This window comes from Lonchura striata, chromosome 1A (assembly GCF_050655825.1).
Source record: "Lonchura striata isolate lonStrDom1 chromosome 1A, ASM5065582v1, whole genome shotgun sequence".
NCBI classification, from domain to species: domain Eukaryota; kingdom Metazoa; phylum Chordata; class Aves; order Passeriformes; family Estrildidae; genus Lonchura; species Lonchura striata.
In genome coordinates this window covers 57,203,225-57,231,070 of record NC_140741.1, presented here as the reverse complement: position 1 = coordinate 57,231,070, position 27,846 = coordinate 57,203,225, and the positions used below count along the sequence as shown (strand labels likewise).

The following is a 27,846-nucleotide window of genomic DNA, read 5'->3' as shown; positions in this document are numbered from 1 at the left end:
AACCACTGGCCATCAGTGAGTAACTAGAATTATCTGACGCAGCGGGTTTCAGAAGGAAAAAAGAAAATTCTTTATTTTCTTTCTTTCCTGTCTTTTCTTCTCTGATCCATGTGAAAAGCGTGGAGGCAAAAATAAAGTAACACAATTTCCACCATCTGGAATTTTTCTCTTAGAAAAAGCTTACACACTGGAAATACACAATAGTTATTCCCTAAATTAGCTGGCAAGAGACACTCAACCCTGTCTGTTGATTTTAGTTGCCTAAATAATTTTAGATTTTGTAGCTTTTTTGCTGTGTCCCCTGCAGAGTGATCTAGATTCTTGATGTCATGTTTGTCATGTGGATGAATCGTTTTCCAATAGATTATAGCTATGTAATCCTGCTATGAACAGACACTAACAGAACCAAAGAAAGAATCTATGTTATTCTACCATTCCTGTTAATGCAACTGTAAAAGGGAGAAAGGCTTCTGTTTGGCCTTAGTTAATATTTGTAGAGCTGATAGTGAAATAAAAAAAAAGCAAACTGGCTACAGCAAATGAGAATGCAACTTCATAACACTTTCTAGAAAGATTTGTTTGCAGTGTAAAACTGTTTAGATCTATGGCTTTTAATGCTCATCTTTTTCATCAAAATTTGTTTTGAATAAAAATTAATTTTTATTTGATTACAGAGTCTTGTGGTGTCATTGATTTCTCGATAGGTGTACGTGGGTACGATGGAATACTGTTGATATTTCGCTTCTAGCATCGCCACGAGTGCCACGCCGGTGTACAGCTGCAGAGCCCGGCTGGCAGAGCGCTGAGCAGAGCGGGATGCGAGCACCGAGCCGCCGCCAGCCGCCAGCCCCGCTGCCGGCAAGCGGGACATCTGCCCCGGGGCTTCCTTGTCCCCTTTCTCCGGATATGTGTGCGTGTCATCACCAATGCCCACCTGCTAATATACTGGTTGAAAACAATTGTAATCTTTATTAAAGCGCTGTTAGCTTTATTAGAGGAATGCCAATACCGATCAGGACGTTCGATCTCTTGCTTCATTCAAAGATATTTTAGAGGGAAAACGAGGATGTGCACGAGATCTAGAAGATGGTGCTTACAGCACTTGAGCCGCCGCTCCCTGTGCGGGAGCAGCGGCCCCGCAGCGCCCCTGAGGGCGGCCCCGCCATGCGGCCCCGCCGGCGCCGGCCGCGCTCCCAGCGTGCCCCGCGCGCCGCGGCCCCGGCGGGCGGCGGGCCGGCGGGAGGTGAGGGGCGCCATTTTTAAATGGCTGGGGCGGCGGAGCCGCGCCTGGCCGGGCCGTGGGGGCTCCGCTGTGAGGGGGCCGGGCTGTGAGGGGGAGCCGGGCTGTGAGGGGGAGCCGGGCTGTGAGGGGGGCCGGGCTGTGAGGGAGAGCCGGGCTGTGATGGGGGCCGGGCTGTGAGGGGGAGCCGGGCTGTGAGGGGGAGCCGGGCTGTGAGGGGGAGCCGGGCTGTGAGGGGGAGCCGGGCTGTGAGGGGGAGCCGGGCTGTGAGGGGGAGCCGGGCTGTGAGGGGAGCCGGGCTGGCCGCGGCCCTGCTGCGTGCCGCGGCCGCAGCTCCCGGCGGACGGGCGGGGAGGCTCCCTGGCCTCGCACCGGCGCGGCCCGGAGGGCGCAGCGCTGCTCTGGGCCCGCGGCTCCCGCTCCTCCAGCGGCCTGCTCGGCCTCTGCGGCCTGCCGCCATCGCCTGGCACAGGTCGGGGCAGGAGCAGCCCGCTCGCTGCAGGCTTTCCAGTGTGTACGCTTGTCTGCTGTGTGTTCCACTAGCAATCCTCAGCCGCCTTCGCTGTGAGGAAAATTATTCTTCTGTGCTTCTGGATGTGTGTCAGCCATGTTAGTGTTATTCCCCTGACCAAGCTCCTACGTCTGTAAGTAAAAAAAAAAAAAACAACCAAACAACAAAAAAACCAACCAAAAAAAAAAAAAACCCACCAAAGCAAAACAAACCCCCCCCCCCAAAAAAAAAACCAAACAAACAAAAAACCCCAAAAAAACATTAAAAAGATCACAGTGACTTAAGTGGCTCACTTGGCCTCGCAGGCGATCTTCGTCCACGTGCTGTAGAGTGTATATGAAATCATGTTTCTGCCCACAGGAGGTGTGGGATATGTATGCCAGTGTGAAACCTATGCCCTCCCTGAACATCTTGGTTTTTGAGTCAACATGAAAGGGAAGTGTTTTTTCAGAAGAGTTGTTTGTGGACTATAGCTGTGTTTGCAAAAAGCAGCCATTTGTATGCCGGAGTAGAACTTTGAATGACATACTAGTGAATGAAAGTTAATGTGTGTTTGAAGGTCTCTTACCATGAAAAAACAGTGGGAAACATACATGGTGTGTGGAGACTGGCTGCTCTGAAGTACAACTCAATTTACCAGGTGTAGCTCCCATTCAAAATTCAATTTGATCAGTAACTACTGTCAGTTTGATTTGGTGGTGTAGCCCTGAGTTAAAAGAGAACCTTTTTTGTTGTTTTTCACCTAATAAGTAACTGGATCTGTAGTATAAGACAGGAACTGAAAGGTTTGTCCCGTGTGTAGGGATGGACACTGCAATAATTGTTGAAACTTTGACCTTGAACAGTGTTGAGGAGGGAGTGATAGTAGCTTGCGTGAGATTGATGATTGATGTCTTCTGTAATGCAGCTGTCATACAGATATTCTCCAGTATGTCTGCACTTAGGTGCACAAAAGCCTTTAGTGTTTATTTTCAGTGGATTCTCTGCAGTAACATCTGAGCAGTGTCTAGGTTATGGAACTCTCTATAACAAAGGATTTCCTGTTTCTCTTTGTTTTTGCCTCCCTAGATTTTTTTTGAGGTGATTGCTTTGACTGTTGCAATTTGCTGATGACAGATCAATAGAATCTGGACTGTTAAAGTAAAATGCAGTGTGCTGTCACATTTCTCAAATTATATAGAAGGCAGTTTGGGTTCTTTTTGTTACCCACTTGATGTTCGTGGGAAGTCTGATCTTTATGAGTGTGTTGCATAGTTCTTTAAGATTTCACTGAATTGTGACTGTGTAAAATCTGGGTATCTAGTCCAGGGCTGTGATTTTGTGAACATCTGAGCTCTGTGCTGTGCCAGCTCTCTGCTCCTGAAAGGAGAAAGGCTTGCTCCTCCTCCTGTCTGTTTACTTGGCTCTTTGTTCCTTTCTCCTCGTCCGTACCAGCTGCCCACTTTCACTGATGATGTCGCTTGCTGGATTTTTCCATGAGCTCGTGTGACTCACTGACCTCACAGAAAAACTATTGAGTGTCTTCTGCTTGTTTGAGTGTGTTGGCTTCTTGAGTTAAAACAGTCCATGAAGGGTCTGATGAATGACAAACACAGGAATGGAGAGAAAGAAACGAGGAGTGGAACCCTCCCCTTCCTGGTGACAGTGAACTCTTGTGTTGGATTACACTTTTGCATTAGATCATTATCTGATCTTACTGTAGAGTCTGGGGCAGGGATGAGAAGGGGTGGTGCTTGAAGAGTTGCTTTAATGAGGCTGTGCTTTCATTGAGTTTTTCACTCTTTCAGGCAAATAGTTCATTGTTTCAGAAGATCTTGGCTAATTGGATGAGAAAAAAAGAAAGAGCAAATAAAGAGGTCTGGAGTTATGACAGAAGCAGGCAGAGGAATTAGACCATGAATTGTGTGAAGAAGCTCTTTGACTTTCACAGGTTTTACTGAAAATTTTACTGCTTGAGCAAAACCTGGCACAAGGCTAAATACTATCAAGTTTTTAGTTCATTGAAAAATTATATTAATTGTATCATCTAGCTGTTTAAAACTGCATTTGAACACGATAAATGTAAGTGTTGTAAGTGTGGCATGGAAAAGAGAGCCATGAGTGAGTTATCTATGGTACTCAGGGGAATTACCAATACATGGTGCAGTCATGTCATTTGGTTATGCCAGGTGAATAAGAAGGAAGCCTTGCTGTTGTAAACAAAATGCCATAAAAATTCAAAGAAATAATAAAATCATATTGATATATAATATTTTTCTCTAAATGCAAGTATTTTCACTTTGAAGAGCTTGTAGCAAAGAAAAAGTTAAAATAATATAACTGAAAAATCTTGCAAAAGAAAAGCCCTTTCATGATGTGCAGCTATAAAGAAGAGAGATGTATTGTAGGTCATTCAGCAGTGTTTCTCTCTTGAAGAGGAGAAAAAATTGGAGAAGAAAGGCAAAACAAAGGTGATTCTTGGAAATGTAACTGATTTACTTCACTTAGCTGTACTACAGTAAGTATTACCATTTTACCTATAGAGTGTGCATTTCCTAGGTTTCAGGACTCTGCACCAATGCCACTTTTATCTGTGGAAAATTATGTTAAGGTTTCATAGTATGAATTTGGGGTGACTGATACAAGTTTGCAGTTTGGTTGCTTGATAAAATTTGGCATATAAGTAGGTGCAGAATTAAGTTTAGATATGGCAGGTTTACTTTCTTTAAAGTATGTTTTATGTTTCTCCACTCCTTGCACACATCTCCAAGGCAGGAAGAACCCAGTATTTTTTTAAAGTATTTCTCAAAAATTATGGGTGTGGTCTATGTGTAATTTTGAAGATTATTTAAGGGCTGTTCACTGAATGTGAGCAACTACTGTTAGCTGTTAGCACAGAAGAGATTCTGGTTGGTAATACACTTGAAGTATCTGTATCCCTAAATGTTGTTGACTATTGGCAGTGTGCTGCCAGAAATTGTTTTGTGATAACTTCTGAAAAAGAACTCTAAAACAAGAAAAAAAGTTTTTGCATGTGAATAGATTAAATGCTGCAAATTGCTCTTTGTGTTTTCGAGGAAAGAGCTCTCATGAGGTAGTGAAATCCCTGGTGTCTGTTTCACGGTTGTCACCAGGAATGCAGATCGTTACTTTTGCCGCTAGATGTCCCTGCAAGCCAAAAGAGTTTTGTTTCCTTAAATACAACAGGTTTGTTTTTGCAGTCTGGAGCATTGTTTTGTCAGCTGCAATTATCTCCCTCTCTCGTCTCCTTTTATCTTTTTCATGAAAACTTCATGCATATGAATACATGGCCAGGTGTGTGTCTTGCTTTGTAATTTGTGCACTTTTTGATAGTAACGAAAGCTGCAGAGAGAATATACTTCTCACCTGCAGCAGCTTGGAATAGAGAGTACAAAAGGCTGTGTTACAGCTTATCTTGGCTGACGTTGTCTCAGAAAATACAGTTTTCTCGGTGTCTTTGACTTTATCTCCATTGTGCCACTTCTTACTCAAGTAAGCAGCAGGATTCAGACCCAGCTTTAAATGCTGTGTTCTTAATTCTGAGCTTTGGCTTACAGTTTGATAGTTGCATTTAGTATCTGTAGCATATGAAAGCAAAGTGCTATTGTGTGATTGTTGGGTTTTTTTTTTTTTTGTTTGGTTTGTTGTTTTGGTTTGTTCTTATTGTTTGTGTGTGCTTTTTGTTTGTTTTTAATAGTGATCCTGTTAACCCTGTTGATATGCTTAGAAATTCTTTTGGACATGCTGCCTTGAATTTTCTCTGTGTACCAGAGCTTTCTCTCTTCTCACATGATTTATTGTCTTTAGCATCACTGACCTGTTTTCCTCATCCAGCTGTTGGTTTAACAATTGAAAATGTCTTTATATTGAGTTTGAAAATTGCTGTTGTCCTTTGTTTCTCATCAGCCAACAAAATTCAGGGATGAAAAAGAGATTGTATTGATTAGAAGGGTCTTCAAAATGTGTCATTAATGTTTGAAATTGACTGTGCATTTAGGACAGTCACAGAGGTGAATGTTCTTTATTCTGATTTCTTCTTCTTCATTCTTTCAGCAATTTTGGGTAAAGCAGAATACCAGCTTGCTGTTGTTGCTTTGCTTAGACTGATGTTATAAGTGGTAGATTTTTCTCTGACCTTTTCTTATTTTAGGAATGGAGGAAGGAAAAATGGGGAAAAAAGTCTTACATTTACCTTTTCTTGACATTATCATGTCTTAGTGGAATGGGTGTTTTTTTTTCCAGTATTGAAGACAGATTTTCATCTTCCTTATAGTTCAGGAGTTTATAAAATCAAATTGTAAGTGTTTAAGATACATCTGTGAAAGAGTGCAGTGGTAGAAAATATGCATGCAACTGTGCATGTAAAGTAGGTGAGGTATTTGTAGTGATGGTAGAGATTTATCACTGTTTCTGTTTGAGTTTTACTTTGTACAGAGGTACACGTTGCACACAGCAGATATGCACTTCTTAGACATCAGTCCAGCTATGCAAAAAGCTAAAATGGCAGAGTAGTTGTTTTTAAAACTTTGTAACTTCCCTAAAATTCAGTTACAGTCCTCCCTCCCCCAGATCCTGTAGAAATGTCAATAATGATCAGATTAATACCTATTGCTTCAAATATCAAATATCACAAATGAGGCATATTGGAATACTTCCTTATTTCGCATGAACTCTTGATTTGCAGCTTTCCTCTCACCCATCTGATATTATCACATTTTGGAAAAGTCTTTCAGGAAAGGTCACAAGAAACCACAAGATAAGCTTTGAAAATAAGGAAGTGACATATTTCAGAACTGAACTGTGGACAGATGTCTTCTAGCCTGTTCCTAATATCTTAACTCTTCTCCAGAGGGAATTGATAGGAGTTCAATGGAGAATTATCTGCTTTTCTTCCAGCTGAAATACTGGTGTGTTGATTAATACAGCATGTTAGGACAGTGAAACAGACTTTATTAAAAAGTAGTAAGAAAAGCTGTGTGTCTGCTGTCTGTGACCTCTGCTTGAACTTTTATTAAAAAGGCATGATTAGGGCATCATAGTTGGAGTCTCAGTGTATAGTGTAAGTAAAAATAACACATCATGTGATCATTCAGATAGTAGTGCTTGTTCTTATTTTGTATTGACTCAAATGACCTTCATGTTTAAGTGTATTCTATGCCCCTGGAAGAGCTATTACTTCTCAGGGCAGGCTGCATGAGCAGAGAAGAGTTGTACTTTCAGTAAGGGTTTCTAATCTGTGTTACAGCAGAACCAGGATTCTTCTGTACTTAAAGCAAAAGCAGTGTGTGAAACCTTTGAGCTGTGAATGTACTTGAATGCTAATTACACGTCCTTATATTTGTTCAGGTGTCTTGATCTTCTGAGATGTCAGTGGAATGAGTGTGTGGTCTTGAAGATTAGTTATACATTAATCTTGTCTTCTCCATACTCATCATGAACAGTCCTCATACAATGGATGATTTGGGCAACCTCCTTCCTCTTGTGGGTGAAAGTGGTGAAGCAGCTAATTCACAAGAAATACTAAAACTTTTGATGGATGAAAAAATGCGAAGTGAGCACCACAAAGCAAATTATCAAACTCTAAGGGCAGAACATCTAAGGTACATCAATTTAAATAAATTTTTCTCTTTGAGTTATTAAAAGGTAAAGCTGGATGTTGGAAGGGATTTATTTGTATGTGTGAGATGTGTGTCAGCTATTTCTGTGTGTAATGACAGATTTGAATGTCGTTCATATTAGAAAAGAATTCAAAGTACTTTAAGACATTGCAGATGATGCTTCTGCAGCACTTTTTATGTTTATAAGTATGGGATAACTTTTCAGTATATTACAGAAAGAGGGTATTAATAGCTTAGTTCTTATTTGGTGTCTGTATGTTTGCTTTTGTGTGTGAGTCTTTTGAGCTTTAAGGTCTAATTTTAAAAGGTGAATATAAAGTAAATATATATTTTATCTTTCAGATTACAAGAGGATTATACCAAATCACAAGATGAACTAAAACGGTTGTTAGTTGAAAAACAGGCTGTACATGACAAATTTCAGCAACTTCTTGCTGACTTTCAAGAGCAGTTGCTGGCTAAAACACAAGAGCTGGAACAAGTGAAGCAGCAGGTGAGATAATTTACTGGAAGGACTTGGTATGTATTTTTATCGTGTAGTAGGGCCATGCATATTTTTCTGTTAATGCAGCATGCGTATACCCAGCTTGGATGTATTTCAGATGTCTTGAAATTCACCCAGTCCAAGTAGTGGCTCTTCTCTAGAGTGACTATGGGTTGAAATTACTGTTTGCTTGTTTAGCTGAATCATGCAAATCCTGTTGTTAGGGGCTGTATAAGACTCTCCATCTCTGTCTGTGCTTGCTCTGCTGTTAAGGGGAGAATCATCTGTCTTGGAGGGTAACTTAGGTGCCTAAACCTATTAGGATAAGTGACTAGAAAAATAGATACTTGTTTCTCTTCATGATGACCAGTTTCTTCTTTCTTTTTCTTAAAAAATCCCAAACCAAAATCAATAAAAAACCTCCTCAACATTTAAGGCAACTTGGGTGGCACTCTATGTTTCCTTAAAGTAATGCAAGACATGTTATTAGGAAACAAATATAATTTCTAACCAAAGGATCCCAGACTCCGAAAGGAGGAAATGCACCTCAGCAGCATATCTGGAACTAGTTTCCAGGGACTTCAGAGTACAGATAAGTGAAAGAAAAGTAGAATAAATAAGTCTGTCACAATTGTGGATGAATTTTTTTGTTTTAAACTCTGTTTCTTGGTGAACTAAGTAATTTTAACAAAATACCATTCAGAATGGAGTTTAAGGCAAGGAATCTTTCCTGATAGTGTTTTTCATTCAAACCAGTACCCATGTATCCATTGGAGAACACACACTAATATGTTTTGCAATAATTGTTTTGTGTTGCTCATTTAGATCTTTTTGGGTTGGTTCACTTACTGTTAGACACTAATTTATTATCTTTTATGTGAGACTGCTTTTTCTTCCCCCATCCTCCATAAAGGAGTTAAATCTCTTTGCAATTCAGCCTGAAATTTGTGTTGCTTCTCTTGCTAAATGCTGACATTCCAAATGCTTCTGCTATCTTCTCAGAATATTTTTAGTTCTCTAATACTTTTTAGCTTCTGTAGCTACTACTGAAATTTCTTTTGAAAAACATAGAGAATTAAGTACAATTCCAAAAATCATATTTTAAATACTTTTTTCCTGGCTATGTGACCTATCACGGTGTAAATAACTGATTATGACTAATCACTTGTGGTACTTTTCTGTTTTAAGGTGCTAACTCCTCAAAAATTAGAACGGTTAAAAGCAAAAATATATGAGGAATTGGAGTCTCCTATGAGAGAACGTTATCAGAAGCTAGAAAATGTAAGTAATTGAATTTTTTTTTTTTTATTTAGGGTAGTGATCACTGCTTTATAGTTCTTCCTAAAACCTTAGGAAATTAAAACTGAAAGGGGAACAAAGTATGGCATTAATTCTCTAGTACTGTTGTCCCAGGCAGGGAAGATTGAAATAATGGAAGAGGGAGGAGGTGGCATTCAGTTCATCAAAGATAACTTGTGAAACAATAGGAACATTGCATGGACCTTTAAAGGAAATACATTTGAAAACTTTTTTTTTTTGGTCTAACTTAGGAAGTAGAAAAATATAGAACACTATATAACAAACTTCGTTATGACCATACTTTTCTGAAATCGGAATTTGAGCATCAAAAGGAAGAACATGCACATATTTTAGAAGAGAAGAAAATAAAATATGAGGCTGAGGTACGTAGAATATAATAGTAGCTTAGACAGTATCTCTGACAAAGCTTCTTGAACACTGTGGAACTGTTGGGACTTGAAGGGTTGTCAGTTTGACTCCATTTCATGTTTGTTTCTTTACTCTTAATTCTCAAAGCACTTCTGTGACTTAGCCTAAGGCTGCTCTGTAGATTTGTTCAGTGATGGGTTGCAATATTATTTCTGCTATTAAAAGTAAGAATAACTTGCTTTCTGGTAAATGACTGCCAGTATGTTAGCTTAATGATGTTTTTAATCACATTTGTGATTTGTGACATGATGCTAATCTGAAATTAATAAATTATCTGAGTAACCAATATAAGTTTAGTCTTTAAATTACTTACGTGGCAACTTCTTGAGGAAGAGATATTGTTAATAGCAGAAAAGGGCACATTTAGCAATGTACTTGTCATGATCTTAGTTTGAAACAAGATAGTGATAATCAAAAAGGCACTGAAAACTTTGGTGACTTTATTTCATTTGTATTAGCTCCTGAAGAAACCATTCGTTCATTTCTTTGGACTTTTGAAAGTGTATGTAGCTAAATAAATTGCCAGCCGATTTATGTTTTAAATATATACATCATTGTAAATGAGTTGCAGATGCATTTGCATACCATTTAAATATTTGTCTGGAAGCATATATTCTAAGATGCCAGATTTGAATGTATTACTCCAAACATCAGACACAAATCAAAGCAATCATCACTTACAAAATCAATCCAAGTTTGCAAATGTAGTGCATTAAAAACAGAACAGTTGTCCTTCCTGGAGCTAAACCCACATGCTGCTTTACAGCTTGCCTCTCTCATGGGCTTGTTGAGTTTTGCTAGTCCTGCAGCTAATTAGCACACTTACACAGAATACAACTACCTTGAGCCCAGGGCACAGTGTGATCTGGTTTCTCTCAAAGGCTTTTTAACATTCCATGTCATTTTGCATAAGGAGGCTATAAAAACATCCTAATTCTTAAATGCTGGCTTGGGCATATCATGCAATTGAGTCTCCTCATAAAAAAGGCATTTGGAAGGTTTTTGCTCCAGAAATCAGATTGTTGGTGAAACTTTTAAAAGGACTGCTGCAGATCAGAGTTTTTGACTAGTCTCCAAATATGGAGAGAATTCTTGCATGCCTTTCTTTCATGCTCTTTTGCTCCCGCTGTTATATTCAGTCCATGTAACTTATTTTGAAATGTAACAATCTATGAATTTATGTGTTTGTTAATTACAGTCTCCAGATTGGCTTGTCCCTTTTGTACTACTTTATAAGGGAGAGCTGGGGTTTTCATTATTGTTATTGTGTTTTGGTTTGGGTTTTTGTTTGTTTCTTTTTTGGTTTATTGTCTGTCAGGTTTATTGTCAGTCATGTTGGCTTTCTGGAGTTATTAGCACATTTGAGTTCGGTTGTAATTATAAGATAGTGGAATCATAAGATAAGTTGGAAGAGACTCTTTATAGTCCAAAATCTTGTTTAAAATATTGGAGTGTAATGAGATCAGGTTGCTCAGGTCCATGTCCAGCCAAGTCTTGAACATCTGCAAGGATGGGGATTCCATAATTTCTCTGGGCAGACTCTTTTAGCATTTAACAATCTTCATGGTAAAGTTTTTTCATAATATGTAATTGGAACTTCACATGTTCCAAATTGTGCCTGTTGCCTCTCATCCCATCACTGTGCATCCTCTTCTCTGAACTGAGGCTTACTTCTCTGAGCTTGTCCTTATATATCATATTCCCCAACCCTCTGAACATTTTAGAGACCATCTGGACCTGACAGAAATTCCAGATACAGCTTTACCAGTACTGGAAAGGGGATAAAGGATCACTTCCCTGGATCTGCTAGTTTTCCTTCTGCCAATCTGCCAGGATTGGATTGGATGCTCTGCTGACTAATGTTTAGCTTGTTGTCCACTAGAACCCCAGATCCTTTTCCATGGAGATGCTTCCTAGACAATTGCTATGGGCCTGTACTGTTGCATTGGATTACTCCATCTCAGATGCATGTCTAGCTCTTCTTGTTGAAGAGGATCCAGTTCTGTCTATTCCTTCAGCTTGTCCAGATTCTTCTGGGTAGCAGTTCTGCCTTCCAACAGATAGACCATTTCCCCCAGTTTGGTGTCACACTCAAGCTTGCTGAAAGTGACTCCATGACATCATCCAGCTTGCAAATAAGGACATCAGTCACTGTTGCACTCTGTAGTGTTCTCAAAAAGTCCACACTAATTACAGGCATTCAGGTGGTCTTGCTTTGAATTTCCTACTCTAAACAAATTAATGTTTAAATGTCCACTGCTGCTCTTTTCTGAATTGTTAACTACTGTAATTGTTGCTGCCTGACACCTAACCAATGTAAGAACTTTTTATTTTCCTGATTAACAACTATCAGATTGCAAGACTGGATAAAGATAAGGAAGAACTCCACAATCAGCTGCTTAGCATTGATCCCACAAGGGACAGTAAACGTGTGGAGGCACTTTCTAGAGAAAAGGCACAACTGTGTCAGAAACTAAAAGCCTTAGAAGCAGAAGTAGAAGAACTAAGAGCAGAAAGACACAACTGTGTTGTGCAAGCAGAAAATGTTCAAAGAGTACAAGCACGACAGTTGTCTGAGATGCAGACCATGATGCGATCTCTAGAGGTAAGATTTTTCTTTTATTATTTTCCTTCCCTGTAGAGTGTAGTAAGAATAACACTTGGCCTGACAGAACTGTCACTGAAATCACTGATAATTTTGACATTGACTCCACAATTTGAATTTCTACATTTCAGATTTAAAATCAAACTGTAGTTGACTGGGAGTCATACACTGCCAGTTCAACTTTGGGCAGTCTCTCACCTGAAAGATACTGCTGAATGATCTCCTTTCTAAACAAGAGTCACATCTGTATTTGTAGTCAGTAAGAAGATCATGTCAGCACTTGCCACTTAGCTGGACTTAGAAACCAATATGTTAATAATCTGCTGCTGTAAATTCTTTATTCTTTTCAGAAATGTCACATGATGCTCCTCTCTTTAATCCTTTCCTCATCTGTCATCTTTTTTGTTTACCAATGCCTCTTCTTTATCCAACACATTACTGCAGCTGTTTAGTACTCAGCTGTTGCTCTCCCTGTTGCTCTCCTTGGTATTTTTGGGCTGTTGCACTTTTCCACTGTATTCCTCATCTGTCATCCTCAGACCTTCTGTCAGTCCTTGCTATCTCTCTAGGTAGTAAGCCTTTTCATCTAGATTCTTCACACAGTTGCAGCATGCAGATAGATGGTTCATTTTCTTTTTCACTATTATCAGTGCTGTATACTTCAATTACAAATTGCTCTGATCTCAAAAAGTGCTGTAATCTTCTTAGACAGCTTTAAAGAGAGCCTTGCTGAAAACAGAAGTGTTTAGAAAAAGGAAGGTGAAATCATGTATTAGATTTGATATTCAGTAAAGATCAGGGTCTTGTCTTGTAAAGATCGGAGTCTGTAATGCAGTAATTGCATTTTTTTTCCTTTCCAGGATGTTAATTCTTCTGTCAGTATGAATGCATAGGCCAGCATATAACATCATATGTAGTTACATTGTTTACCAGTAATTTACTGGTAAGCACACCTGCAGCCTCCTAACCAAGTCAGATTCCACCACTCCTTATCAAGGAGGATTGAAAATGGGAGTGATTCTCTGTAGTAAAAATAGTAGTAGTAATAGTAATATTACTACTAGTAGTTGTTGTTGTAGCAGTAATAAAAAGTAATAGTAGTGTGTAGTAATATCCTGTTAGTAAAAATAGTTGTGACTTTTCAGTAAAATTCAAGACACTTGTATTGGAATATATGGTTGAGCAAAGATGAAATTTATATATCATATTATATGTTATTATGTTGTTATTATTATTAACAAGATGGTAACATATGAAAGCCCAGATCAATCAAATATTTCAAATATGTAACAAGAGGCAACCCAGCTCCAAAAATCTTAAAACTTCCTTCAAGGCAGAAAAGAAGTCTGCTGAACTGCAGGTTGATCGCATTGAGAAGGAACTGCAGACAAGTCATGAGCAAAGCATTCTCTTAACTAGCAAACTTCACAAATGTGAACGAGAAGTCAATTCCTTAACTGCACAAGTAAGTACTTTTATGGTATCTTAAATGGTTTTCACATCCTGTTATGTTTTCCTGAATATATTTTGGACTAAGAATAAAGTAACAATGTCTTCTGCTGTGACTTGAAATAGGTATGGAAGTTTTTCCTCAGTTCCAGTTGAAAGACAAAGAATATGTGACTTTACAGGAGAAATGTCATACATAAAAGTATCTCTGAAGAGTGAGGTTATGTTTATTATTCCATCTTCTAAATCTTTTTCCTGAACAGAACAAGGCTTGTGAAGTATCTTTATATTCATGTTTTTAATGTTCATGAAAACAATTAACCTTTAGAGCTTTAAACTAATATTTTAATTTTTTTCTTTTTTTTGTTCTTGTTTGTTTGGTTTTTTGCTTTGGTTTTTGTTTGTTTGTTTGTTTGTTTTTTGTTGGTTTTGTTTGGTTTTTTTTGTAATGGAGTCATGGCTTCTAGAGGTCTTAAAAACTATCCTGTGAATGGGCTGTGTTAGCTACAGGAAGCAAGCTGCATTGGTGTTACTTGTGGGGATTTAGGTTATATTAAAAGCAGGGTAATCAAGTTTGCAAAGCCTTTTTCTTGGGCAAATGCCAGTATAGCTTGTACATAAACATTTTGGTACAGAATTGTATCACAGCATTTTAAGTTGACCATTGTCTTAATATATATTTGGTTAACTTTGTTGGGTTGGCACCAGATCTTAGAGATTTTGTTCTATGTTTGTACACTTTTCCTTTTTTTTTCTTTTCAGATCTTTTTACAGTGCATATTTATGAGTGCTAAGTATTTAATTTTGGTCATTCATTAAAAAAAAAAAATCTTATTTTCCACAGGAATAAGGTATAGCTATATCACTATATAAAGCCTCTTTAGGTAATACACCATACTTGGCCCCCATGAATGCTAAATAGGAGGGGAAAAATTCTGGTAAACATGTTTCCATTGTTTAACACAATATATCAAAGATTGGTACAGTCTTTATTTTTTGTATCAATTTGTCTTCTCTGATCCCCTCCACAAGCAGGACAAAATAAAATGTTACAGTGATATTTCTCAAAAGGAGGAAAATAGAAGCTTTACTACACTAATCTCCACCTGCTTCTGCCCCCACTCAAACCTATTCCTAAGCACAGGTGCATGTTTGTCTTCTGGATTTTCTGCCTTAAAAAAGCCACCTTAAATCTTTTCAAGTTGCCCTGAAATGTTATCAACTTGATATATAAGCAACTAAATCTTCCGTGTAGTTACTTAATAAGCTACTGTGTCATTCTTAACCTTTTGCCACTTGTATATGCTAGCAGGTTGTAATTGCATTTGTCATTATGAATGGATTTTCATTATAAGTGCTTTCCTCCAGATATTTCTCATTGACCGTGTAATTACTGCGTTCAAATGCCTAAACTATAGAAAGTTTCCATGCAAGCAGTAATTTTCCTTGATTTGATGTTCTTAAAGCCCCTACTTTTATGAGGCCATTTGATGTGTCTGTAGAGCAGTATTTGATTTAAAATGCACTTTAAAACTATGAAGACCTGGATTTTGAGAAAGTAATGTAGCATTCCAGGAGGCCGGGGGGACTATTACTCGGGGAAGGAGTTAATATACTGATTTTGGATATCACTGTTTTGATTTACTTGTGGAGATTAAATTTAATTTTATTTTAGCTTGATTCTGAGGTATCTTTAGTCAGAAGTGAAGTAAATATATAAAAATTTACTATACTTAATTATTGTTTTTTCTAATTCATAGGTAAAAGAACTTAAACATTCGCATAAGTTGGAAGTAACAAATGTCAAACTGGAGGCAGCAAGAACAAAAAGTGAAGTAGAAAGAGAAAGAAACAAGATTCAAAGTGAAATGGATGGTAAAGTATGAAATTATTTTGTAATTATTTAATCTGTTTACTTCAGTTAGAATAACACAACAATTTTTTTCTCTGACCACTCCCCAGCAGTCTTCAGCTTCTACTTCTGGTCTAGGTCATAGATCTGACAATTCATTTGGTATTTGAAATAATTGTGTTGTTTCACTTGCTCTACTAGGCAAAGAACAACTAAGAGCAGTTTATCATTGATGTAGATAAATGCATTTGTGACACAATTTGAGCATAATCTGTTTCAAATTATGTACTTCATATAGTTATTTTTTTCTATTATTGCTAAATTCTCAAGTCTTTCATACTCTGCTTGAAACTGTATTGTGCCACAGAGCTTCAATGGTTGGGTTTTTTTGATTCTGTGTCTGTGGAATTGATACCAATTCCGTAAGGCTGCCACATGAAACAAAATACAGTATCTAGCTCATTCTTTGAAGGAAACAGGCATTGCTCTAAGATACCTGATGCAGCTGAGTATGTAGGCAACTTGAAATAGCTTTCTAGAGTGAAAAGGCCAAAATGTTCTAGTCCTAGTTTTGTTTAAATCACACAAATACACAATTACAGTTTTAAAGAGAACTGTCCCCACTATTTGGCCATAGGCCCAAAATATTACCTTTGTCTTCCTGAAATAATTATTTCTGTTCACTTGCTTTAATATTAAGTCTGCTAAGAGCAACAAAAAAGTGGTGTTTTCTGTATTAACAATATACTTACAGTGTATTGCAAACTAGAAATGTCGGATCCTATGAAATATGAAACTGAATACAGACAAGATTTAAGTTAACCTGAACTTACTGTGGAATTCCATTTGCGTTGCTGAATTAGCTAAATAACCAGGAGTCACTGTTAGAGCATGTTGGCTTATTTGCCAGTGAATATGGGTGTCAGTTCCAAGATTTTAGTTTGTATAATTTGTCCCTGCCTATAAAGTCATAGTTTTAGAAATGCCTCGTTTGGTAATATAGGTAGATTAAAATGTGAGATTTGCTGTAGCCCAGTTATTGGTTTCACTGACAACCAGTTTCTGTTTACTGTAAACTTTTCCAATGAAAATTTTCTTGCTTGACCTTTGCATAGGTGTTGTGGAACACTGCTCTGGTTTGAAAGCAAAACTAGTGAAGAGACTCCAAGTCAGAAATACAATTTACTGGGAAAAGGGAAAAGAAACAAAATACATGCAATAAATACAAAAGGAAAACCACTGACAAAGTCAGAATACAACGTGACACCCCTCTGGCCAGCGTGTCAATAGCAGTCCAAATTGGAGTGGCTGAAGTCCTCCTGGAGTGGCAGATGTGTTTTTTGTTTGTGCAGTGGTCCTCTAGAGAAGGTGTAGTTGGTCTAGTGGAAAAACCCCAGCTGTGTCCTCTTGGGAACCTGTAGAAAGGCTGCTTCTCTGTCTAAAAATCCCAGAATATATCTAGGTGGGAATGCTTAGCTCCTCCCCACTGGGCAGAGCATCTCACAATGGGCTCTGGAGTTTAAATCTGTAATAATATCAACTGTTTAATTACTTCCATTTATTAAAGTAAGAAACTCTTGTGGACTGTTATTCCAGTGTAATGGTTACTTTTCAAAAGTTTTGGAAATATAACTTATACTAAGAAAGGTCTCTTCTTGTTTTCTTGTGTTTTGTTTTTTTCTGCCTTCCCCCATTCATTCTATCATTTGAATTGAGATTTTTAGTTCCCTTTTGTGAATTTATAGTTATTTGAATATAGAATCCTAGCAGATTCTTATCAATAATGACATGTTTAACTTTTTTTAATGTATAATGCAGGATTGCTGTCTGACAAGGAAATTCTTACTGCAGCTGTTGAACGTCATAAAGTGCTTTTAGTAGAAAAGGATCGTGAGCTAATTCGTAAAGTGCAAGCTGCCAAAGAGGAAGTTTTTGACAATATTGCAGCCTTACAGAATGAAAAGTATGTCTACTGATTTCCTCCTTGGTTTCTAAAAGAGGACTGTTTTGTGAGACTTTTAAAAATATCACTCTTAACACTTCTGGCATTTTGCAGTGATTCTTGTGTGCATGTTGAATAATGTTTTAGGTTAGAACTTGAGAACAGATTAGCTGATCTAGAGAAGATGAAACTGGAGCAAGATTCTTGGAGACAATCTGAAAAGGATCAGTATGAAGAGAAACTACGTGCTGTGCAGATGGCAGAAGAATCTAGCAAAAAGGAACTTCAACGTTTGCGGTAGCATGACTTTTCTAATATTAGCACAAATTTCTTATTTTCCCTCCTTAATGTCTTTACAGTAGACAGTATAAAAACTTTCTATTCATAGATACAGCAATCTTCATTATGAAGTGTTCATTAGTGTAGATTAAACAAAATTATCTTTTGCACTATGTAAAAAAGGGTGCAGAATTAAAAATTAACTGTTTGAAAAGATAATACTTTTCATCCAAACCTTTAAGTGTTATTTTCAACGGCCATTTTGAAGTAATAATTTGGCAATACATGTTTGTTAGAACTAGTTAAGTGCTGGCTGCTGGCATAGCCCCAGTGTTAGAGTAAGCCATTTCTCATTCCACAATGGCATCATAGCAGTAATTGGTAAGCTGAGATCCTAAAATGGTATCTCTGAATCGGTTGTTATGGTTGGGAGTTTACTTGGCTTACTATAGTTAAAGGTCAGCGTGATGAAATGAATCACACTTCAAAAGTCTTATTCCTATGTGAGTTCTAAGAATGAATAGAAATATATATTTTAATACTTTTTTAGTTAAATATGTATCAGCCTTTCAAATAATGCTGTTTATTTGTCAGGCTGATTTGTCCTAATTTATAGCATCTTTATTTTGATTAGATAAAAATAAGGATGTCTTACACAATTTTAGATTAAAGATTCAACAGCAGGCTATGCAGACAGAAGAGCTGGAAGAAAAGAAATGTGAAAATGCTAATCTGAAACAGGTATGGTTTTATTGCATTGCTTTATAGAGAAATACATTCTTTCCTGTAGTTACCATGTCCTGTATTTGAAGATTAGATTGAATTTTAAGGCTTTTTTTTTTTTCCCCTTGAAGGATGAAATGTGTACTTCAGATATTTAAAGAAGTGTTCAGAAATCAATTGTGCTTTCTTGGACCTCTATAAATGGATTACAGTTTTTTGCTTCATGTGTTTTGTGGGTAACAGGGATTTCAAAGCTGAATGTTTATGGACTGGTATATTGAATATGGTTATGCACTATTTAACTGGAGATTCAGTTGCCATGGAGACTTATAAATTGTTTCTAGGTAATGCTTTGCATTTACACTGCATCTCTCATCTGAGGTTTTTCAAGTGTTTAACAGATGTTTCATAAATGAACAAACTAGTGTAAAGAGGTATATTTCTATTGCAGAGTCAATTGATGGCAGTGTTGAAAATCAAACCTATTTTTTTTAACTCCTGCTTGCCTGTGATGGCATTTAGTAGGTAATAACAATATCTGTGCATTAAAGTACTCTGCAAGCTGTGTGCGCTTGAAGTTCGAGACAATTATTTTTTTCCTCATGAAATCAGAAATTGAGGGATCTAAGTGTCCATGTGGAGGGAGGAAAAGGAAATGGAAATGACCATTTGTATATGCTGGCTGCAGAGGTCGGACTTCTCACTTCTTTTGTGAACTCATCAGTACAGTCACTGTTGGCTATGTGTTATGAGACAGAAGAGCCTGGATACCTCCACAGCTCTGCTCCTACAGAACTCATGGTCCTCGAGTTCTGTTCGGCCCTGGGGCTGAAAGTGTTGTATTTCTGAAGTTCTGGAGGACACTTCAGTGGCAGAAGAGTCCTGCCTATCTTTCTTATTTTAATTACAATAGAAACCCTTTGTCACATAGTGATTTACTGTAAAGTTTCTGAAGAAACTGTTGAGTAAAGAGAAGACAAACAAGTAAAACAGACTAATGAAAAGCAAAAGCTAGTTGGTGTCTCCATTTTGCATTATCTCAGTATCTCAAAATCAATTGTTGGTTATTTGCATACCTTCTGAAACTGAAAAAATATTTTTTGTTTTTGTAGCAAATAAATGATATCCAACTCCAGCTTGCCTCACTTTCTCAATCAGAAAAGGATTTGCTGGAATCTAATCAGAAGTTGAAGGAAATAATAGAGAGATTGAAACAAGAATGTCAACATGCAAGGGCTCAGGCAGAGAAAGCTCAACTGGAAACAGAGAAGTAATTTTTTTCTTTTGGCTTTACTTTTCATGCTGCCTTTGTTCTTTTCATGTGGATTACTTCATTGGGGATTGTAGATTCTGAATAAAGTCCAAAAGTTAAAATGAACAGGAAATATTGGACAGTTGTAAAAAATGGCTGTACATTCTGTGGCATAGTATGTATAAAAGCTTTCCTCATGTCAGCTTTAAAAACAGGAGTTTGTTTCCATTTGTATCTGTTAAAATTAATTATTGATTAGTGAGATACCCTGCTTGCATAAAATGAAATTCTACTTATTATTTACTGAATCCTGAAACTCACTAAAGTAGTGAGTGTCAAACTTCTATAGGTATAAAAGGATCAGACAATTCAGACAGTTCTTTTAAGTGTTTAAGCTGTATGTGTGAAGAGAGCATTCAAGCATTGTATTATGCATGATAAGGCTCCACGGTCCCAGTCAGTATGTGTGAATATTTCTTTCCCTTTCCCACTAGCTACTTTTAGCTGATATGAGGAAGTAAAAGCTTATAGAATATCTTCAATTCCTCTCATCAAAATTAAAATTCATCGTTTTCCTTTTTGGAAAAGCTTGATCGCATACCATCAAAGAATGACAATAAATGATGGAGGAAGCCAAATTTTATTCAGGTTCCATATAGAAATAAACACTTTTCTGGAATTTAAAGATTAATTTGTCAGTCTGAAATGGCTTTACAGAACTTCCTAGTTTAGTAACCAAATATTTGTCTAACTAGTACTGGATTATTGTGTGGTGGGTGCTTTAAAAAGTCAGTATCCCAGATTAAATATAAAGCTTCCAAAGGGTATAATGTAACTTCTTTTTGTTTTAACATCTCTCTTGCTACTAATTGGTACTGCAATTGCTATGTTGTCATTAGTTTAAGTAGTGCTTTTAATTTAGCATTTGAAGATATTATTGGATTTGGACTGCAGAGTATGTCACTAGCACATTAAATACTTTGGATGTTTGCTTTAGGGAGGTGTGCTTACATATTTATGAGACCGTTGCTGTTACATGAATGAGACTGTCATTTTCATTTACATATTTATGGATCACAAAACAGTCAGGACTAGGTTTTTCCTGGGAAGACAGTGGAAGGAACTTGTCAGTCCTTAGAGATCATTGTACAAGTATGTAGGTACTGAGAGATGCACTAAGGCTGGTACTGCAGAAATGAAGCAGCTTTGTAGCCTGCATGTTGAGTCCTGCAGGTCTGTGCCATTCCTACCCTGGGAGCCTTGGGTCATGTTTCCACTGTTTTTATGAATCTGTGAGTGACAGAACATCCTTCCTCAGTTCAGTAAATTCTTATGAGCTTGAACACCAAAGAGTTAAATTGCACCAAAGCAAGAGGAAGTGAGCTAGGGGCCAAAAGATGAGAAAACAAGATAAAAGATATGAGATAAATAAAGTTACTGATCATTTTCTTATCTCATTGCTGTTTCCAGTAAGTAGTGCCAGTTTAGCATTGAGCATAAGTAGGCAAATCAGCTGCATGTCTGGCTGTGTCAATCTTAAAGCTTGGAAATGTGAAAAGCTTGAAAATGTGAAAGGAGAAAAAAGCTAAAGGCAAACTATGAGACTGATGCAGATCAGAGATAAGCTCAAACAGTGACTTGTTTAGCATTTTGGGAACAATGTTGGTGGCACTTAAACCAACAAACAACAACAACAAAAAAACCCAAAACACCTCAAGAAACCATCACACCCAACTCAAGCATTTTTCACCATTGCTTCAGCTGAAATCCTTTTACTGCTAAGCAGTGCTCATCCAAAGTGCTTTGGTTCCTGGGTACTAGTAGTTATTTACAGTCAAGAGTGAGGTACAAGCCATGCTGTGTCAACTAGAAGAGTCATGACAGATGACAAAGAGGCCAGGACTCTGTTTCCCAAAGTGAGAGTGGATGATGCCCAATACTTCTGCTGTGAGGAAGGGATAGGAGGTTTGGTGAGAAGTTTATGGAGATGCATTCAGAGTCCCTGTAGGGAAACTGCATCTGCCCAGGACTGGCGTAGTGGTGGATACACTAATATCAAACCTTGGTCTTCTTAAAATCTGCTACATAGAATCTCACAATTTGATTTTAATTTTTAAAAGTAATGTAAATAAATAGGCCATTAGTTCTTGTCTGCTTTGACTCACAGTGCAGGTAGCCCAAACAAACAAGGCAGCATGGAGAAACAGCTCCCTTCCTTACGCTGCTAGAGAACACAGCCTAATTTTAGTGTGCTGTAACCATGAAAAATTCTAAACGGATAACATATGCCTTTGGTGTGTGTTCATCTGGAATGTTGTCTAGAAACTATATTAGCAGGAGCTTCCTGTTGAGCTGGTGTTTGTTCTGGTTGGGTGCACATCCTAAGCAAGTCTGTTACAAAGACTTAGTAGACCCCATAGGGCAGCACCCTGCTCTCCTAAACAGAGAAGGTAGTTGTCAACTCTTCTGACAACTGATGTTTGGAATAGGCATCTGCTGTTGTGTTCCACTGTGATGGTTTGACCTGAATTGAGGAATTTTCTCTGGGTGGTTTGGCAGCTTGCCAATCCAACAAGGCACCAACAATTAGCTTCTTAGAATCAGTTTTCAAAATTTGGTGGTTGAAGAAATCCTAGAATAATGCACAGGTTCAAATGTTGTAATCACAATTAGATTGTTAATATAATCAAATTTACGTCAGATCCTTGATGTATATAAAAGTAGGAGCTGTGAAAAGATGAATCCGTTTTAAGAGCCTTAAGGTATTAATGGAACATACTGCTTTGTATATCCTCTTAATTTTGTAACCTGATTTTTCCAAAGGACTTCAGAATACCAACGTATGGAATGGCTGCAGGAGAAGCATATGCTTACTCAGCGCATCACAGAGTATGAAGAGAAATACAAGCAAATGAAGAACAAGCTCTGTCGAGCTGCTGTTGCTCAGAAAAAGGCATGTTGTCTCTTCCTTTTTAAATGATCTAGCCTGTGTAAAGTTCAACTTTATGTTGGCCAGCTAGAATAGTTTCAATGTTGAGAGTTTATTTGCAGTCTACTGTATATAATAAATAAATATATTGTGTTCTTCAAGATTAGCATAGAAATAGTTTGAATGACACACAAAAGATATTACAACCAACAGCTTTGTTATTATGCCATCAAAGATTTTTTTAAGACTTTCTTTGCACAGACATGTGCATTGATCGTTAAGAGGTAAACCCCTTGATGAGGAAAGATGATACTAGATACCAGACAAATGATGTTCTACTTTTCCTTGATGGAATATTAAAACTTTATTTCTTCTCCTAAGCTTACTTTTTATGAAATAGTTTGGAAGGAAAGGCAGGGTGTTTGTTAAACCTCAAGATTAATTAGCAGTGTTATTAATTGAACATGGGTTATGAACCTACCAGTATCTTTTAAAGTAATGAAAAGTTAAGATCAATATGAGAAAAAACAAACAAACAAAAACAACAACAAAAAACCCACAAAACAAAACAAAACAAACAAACAAACAAAAAACAAAGGAAGCATATTTTTTTGATTATGCTTTTATTCATTTATATGTGGTCATTCAAAGGATGACTATTGTGATTCTCAGATACTGGTAATATTTGTTAGTACAGCTGGTCACTGATCAAAGTGACTGGCAGCTGTGCCTCTTTCATTCTCAACTATGGATTTCCATCTCTTCTGCTTCCCATCATGGCAATCTAAGCACCTTCAAACAACACATCTCTTCTTAAGGAAGGAAAATCCTATGAAGTGTCACAGCTTGAAACCACATACAGTTTAGATTTCATTTTTACAGGATCTAATCTATTAAGGTATTACTTAGCTGTTTGAAACATCTCTTTGACAGAGAAAGACTCTCAATGACAATAAACAAAGGAGGATGCATGAGAAAATAGAACTTTTGGAAGCCAAGATGGAAGAACTAGAAAAAGAAAATCAGGTGTTAAATAGGTAATAAACTTCGCTTTTTCTTAGCTTGAAAAATTACATATGCTCAAGGTGTGACTTAGAAATATGAAGTATTTTTGAAGATACATGTTACTTAGAATAGTAACCAGAGTCTAATGGCCTTTACAGCACTAGAATTCTTTGAATAGATTCTGTTCAGGATGGGCAGCTGAGAGCTTATGAGACAGCTGCAGGGCTGTCTCTTCAAGAAGAAAAAGAGAAAAAATACCTGATAGACACAGTTGCAGGAATCTCTTTAAAAGAAGTAAGTGAACAAGACTTCAGAATTGCAAGAGAAACAGATATGGCATCTTCTTTGACAGATGAAGTCCTGTTTTTTCTTTCTTCATTGAGTCCCTATGGAAGGCTTGATTTGAATAATTTTTTTATTCAATTAGTTTAATGTGGCTTGTCTGACTCACTACTGTGAATGGTATTAAAAGCTTATTATATGTAAACTCTAATCTATAATAGAGCAGATAGCTAAATATGTAGAGGGACATTTAGACAGATATGTAGGCAAAAGAATGTACACAGATCTACCTTCCAGTTCTTCTGTGTGTAAGGATAGCTAGAAAGTGGGGCTGTTGAACAGCAGAGCACTCATGGAGAGCTGTGCTGCTCTGTTGGGACAACAGAGATCTTGAGCAATAAGAAATCTGTTATTTCCTAGACAGAATGTTTCCTCTGAAGAATATGCTCGTCTACAGAAGAGGCTAAAGGACTTGCAACGTCGGCACAATGAATTCCGGAGTATAATCCTGAATCCTGACATACCGTCACTCAATCCAGTCAGTGTAACGCCATCGTCCGCCTTGCCTCCTGGGCCTGCAGCGTCCTTCTCCTTTCTTCAGGTGGGGAATATTACAAGTTGTGAAAATAATACAGCAAAAGAAGGTATTGAAAGATTTTTTTACTGACCTTAGTCTTAAGGAAGGCATATTTAATCTTTGAACACAAGTCAGAAATTTTGAGTTACCTAGAGATGTTCCCTTCCTTCCAATAGGAAGGAGTTCTTGAAAGACAAAGGACATGTTACAGAATTTAACAACTGGGTAGTTTTAAGCCAGTTCTCCATTCTTTGTCATTCCCCTCAGAGACTTTAAATGGCTCCTTCTGAGCAAAAAATGGTAGTGTTGTTTTCACACCATGGTTTCATTATTAAAAAGCAGTATTGCTGCTCTTGATTTCTTGTGTGGTTAAAAGCATCTTAGGCTGAGCTGCTGAGGGTGAAAATATCTCTGGCTGAGGTTGGCCAGGTTGACTCTACAGATTCATGGTTACTGAGACTTCAGGTTTGTGTGCACCTTTATCTGAGAGGAGGAATATCTGCAAATGTATTTCTTCCTGATGCAGTTCATCAAAAATGACAGAACAATACCCATGAAACATAGATGAGTAAAATTTAACAAATAAGGATATTTTGGACTTTTCTTCAAGGAAAATAAAAACTGTAAATAAATGAATGTATTGGTCATTTTGGTCCCTTGTAAGTGTGTAAAATGTAATAGAGCCACTTTTTTTTCCTTTAAATTTCAAGGAGGAGCAGCATCAAAGAGAGCTTGCCCTGCTTGGCAAGCGATTGGAAGAACTCGAAACCAGACAAAGAAAACAGCTGGAAGATCTTGGGCCATCTAGGGAGCGGGTAATGGTGGGATGCAGGGACTTGGCAAGAAATAAGTTCACTGGAGAAGATGAAGCACAAAGTGAGGACTCCAAATAAAATCTGCATACTCGTGATGCTGTTAGCTTTCAATAATTTATCCTTTGTACATGCTTTTCATATTTTGCCAAAAACATGGTTGTATGTGCCTGAATAGCATAGAATATATTCTGCATAATTACCGCTTTGTGGATCAGCTTGTTTTACTGCTGGGTCTAAGGACCAGCAGGTCTAAGGACTTTTTCTCACTGGGAATCATAAAAAGAATATGCAGGGTTGCCATTCATGACAGGGCTGCACCCTGAATTTGTGTTACCAGTGCAGTGATATTTAGCATAGCAGCAGTTACAGGCTCAATATTGGGATTTAATTGCAGACAGTTTTCCTGGTTTTCCCCTTCTCTGAAGTGCTGCTTCTCTGGGCAATGTGGGAAGTCCCTTCTACTATAAGCCAAGATCAGGTGTGGGATGATGAAGCTGAATAGCCACAAGTCCGTGGGATCTGATGTGCATCTCAGGGTCCTCAGGGAACTGGCAGATGTTGTTGTTGTGTTTGGAAGTTATGGCAATCAGGTGATGCCCTCAGTGACTGGAAAAAGGGAAACATTGCTCCCATTTTTAAAAAGGGAAGAAAGGATGAACCATGAAATTACAGACCAGTGTGCCTCACCTCTCTCTGGGATGATCATGGAGCAGATCCTTCTAGAAGATGTGCTGAGGCAAGTAAAAGACAAGGAGGGCAGTCAAGGTAGCCATCATGGCTTTACTATGGGCAAATTGTGCCTGAGCAATATGGCCTTCTATGGTGGAGTGACAGCAACAGTCAACCAGGGAACACCAACAAATGTCATAATGCAGACTTCTGTAAGGCCTTTGATATGGTCCCACATGACATGGCTGATCTCCAGATTGAAGAGACATGGATTTGATGGATGGACACAGCCAGAGTTGTAGTCCATGGCTCTATGTCCAGGTAGTGGATGGTGATGAGTGGGGTCCCTTAGAGCTCACTCTTGGGACTGATGCTCTTTAGTACCTTCATTGATGACAGACACTGAGAGCGAGTGCAGCCTCAGCAGGGTTGATGACAGAAAGCTGAGTTCTGCAGCTGGCACAACAGAAGAATGGCATCCAGGAGTGGGCCCATGGGGACATTATGTAGGTCAGCAAGTCCCAGTGCAAGGTGCTGCATCTGGGTAGGGAAAATCCCAAATGTGAATACAGACTGGGAAAAGAAGTCACTGAGACCAGCCCTGCAGAGAAGGACAGTGGAGTTCTCGTGGATGAAGGTACATTCACAGCCCATAAGCCCAACCACATCCTGGGCTGCAGCATGGCTAGCAGGGCAAGGGAGGCTTCAGAGATACTATTTTTCTAGTATCTGAAGGAGGCTCTAAAACAGAGAGGGACTTTTTCCTGTGTCCAGAGAGTGTCAGGACAAAGAGCAACAATTTTAAACTGAAAAGAGTAGGTTTAGATATTAGGAAGAAATCCTTTACTTTGGAGGTGGTGAGGCACTGGAACAAGTTGTCCAGAGAAGTGGATGCCTCATTCCTGAAAGTGTTCAAGGCCAGGCTGTGGATGGGGCTTTGAGCAGCATGTACTAGTGGAACGTGTGCCTGCCCATGGCAGGGGTATTGGAACCAGATAATTGGTCCTTTCCAATGCAAACTATTCTATGATTATGTGAACCATTGCCAGGACTCCTTCTTGGTAAGGTTTGTTTTGCAGTATTTTTCCAGAAAGTCAAAACATTAGATAATCTCAGCACAAGAAACTTTGAAAAATATTTTTCAAGGTTTGGGTTGTTTAAAATAAAACTGACATTTAATATAAAAATTAAAACAAAGTTTTTATAAATCCTTTAATACTTATCTGATTACTACCTCTTACTGCTTCATTGTGAAAGTTAATGTATGCTACTCTGGGTTGGAGTTTTGATCACTAACAATATTGGTATTTTGATGCGGATAAAAAGGATAAAATGAAACTTAAAAAGCTCTGAAAACTTCTATTTGTTTCCCTTGACAATGTGCCTCTTGTATTTCTATAATGGGAATAGGCAATAATTGGATTTTTTAATATAATATAGCAGAGATTAGTATAACGAATTGCCTTCATATTATGTAAGTGTAAGTCTATATTTAGTCCTACTCTAATTTTTTAACTTAACTACAACAAAAATATTCTAGGTTGAATATATTTTTTTAGTTCATTATCAGTCCAGTAAAAGAAATTTGTGAAGGATCAGTTATTTATCTAAATTTTTTTACCCAATAATCCAATAATGATGACTTTCCTGGAACTGGAGGACTTTTTAAATCTAGGTTTTGTTTGTTTGTATTTGGTTTGTGGTTGATGTTGTTTTCACAATACTGCAACAAAAATATGGGACAGTGAGAATGCACTGTGTAGTGTCTTGTAATAGGTTATTGCATATTGCTGTTAGACTGTAGGAATAATGAAAGAATGACACTGGTGTTGACTCAACTTTTGTCTCCAGAGGCTGCATTTTTCATTTTCCCTAGTGTGTAAGTA

General features: G+C 37.9%; 1 protein-coding gene across 5 annotated transcripts; it reads left to right on the top strand.

The window, feature by feature from the left end:
- Window positions 1-1,180: 1,180 nt before the first annotated feature.
- On the top strand, window positions 1,181-27,798 carry CEP83 (centrosomal protein 83). Of its 5 annotated transcripts, XM_077783559.2 has the most exons (17): window positions 1,181-1,243; window positions 1,784-1,884; window positions 7,098-7,351; window positions 7,712-7,862; window positions 9,042-9,134; window positions 9,404-9,535; window positions 11,935-12,186; window positions 13,520-13,651; window positions 15,396-15,510; window positions 17,306-17,450; window positions 17,577-17,726; window positions 18,374-18,449; window positions 19,544-19,701; window positions 22,507-22,636; window positions 23,546-23,649; window positions 24,320-24,500; window positions 25,187-27,798. In XM_077783559.2, the coding sequence occupies exons 3-17, from the start codon at window positions 7,185-7,187 to the stop codon at window positions 25,367-25,369; spliced, it is 2,169 nt and encodes a 722-aa protein (XP_077639685.1). In that variant the 5' UTR covers window positions 1,181-1,243; window positions 1,784-1,884; window positions 7,098-7,184; the 3' UTR covers window positions 25,370-27,798. The 5 variants fall into 5 exon arrangements, 4 of the variants coding, with proteins under 4 accessions (XP_077639685.1, XP_021383660.1, XP_077639686.1 ...); XM_021527985.3 differs by lacking the exon at window positions 1,784-1,884 and having other exon boundaries at window positions 1,188-1,243; XM_077783560.2 differs by lacking the exon at window positions 1,181-1,243 and having other exon boundaries at window positions 1,547-1,884.
- The last annotated feature ends 48 nt before the right edge of the window (window positions 27,799-27,846 follow it).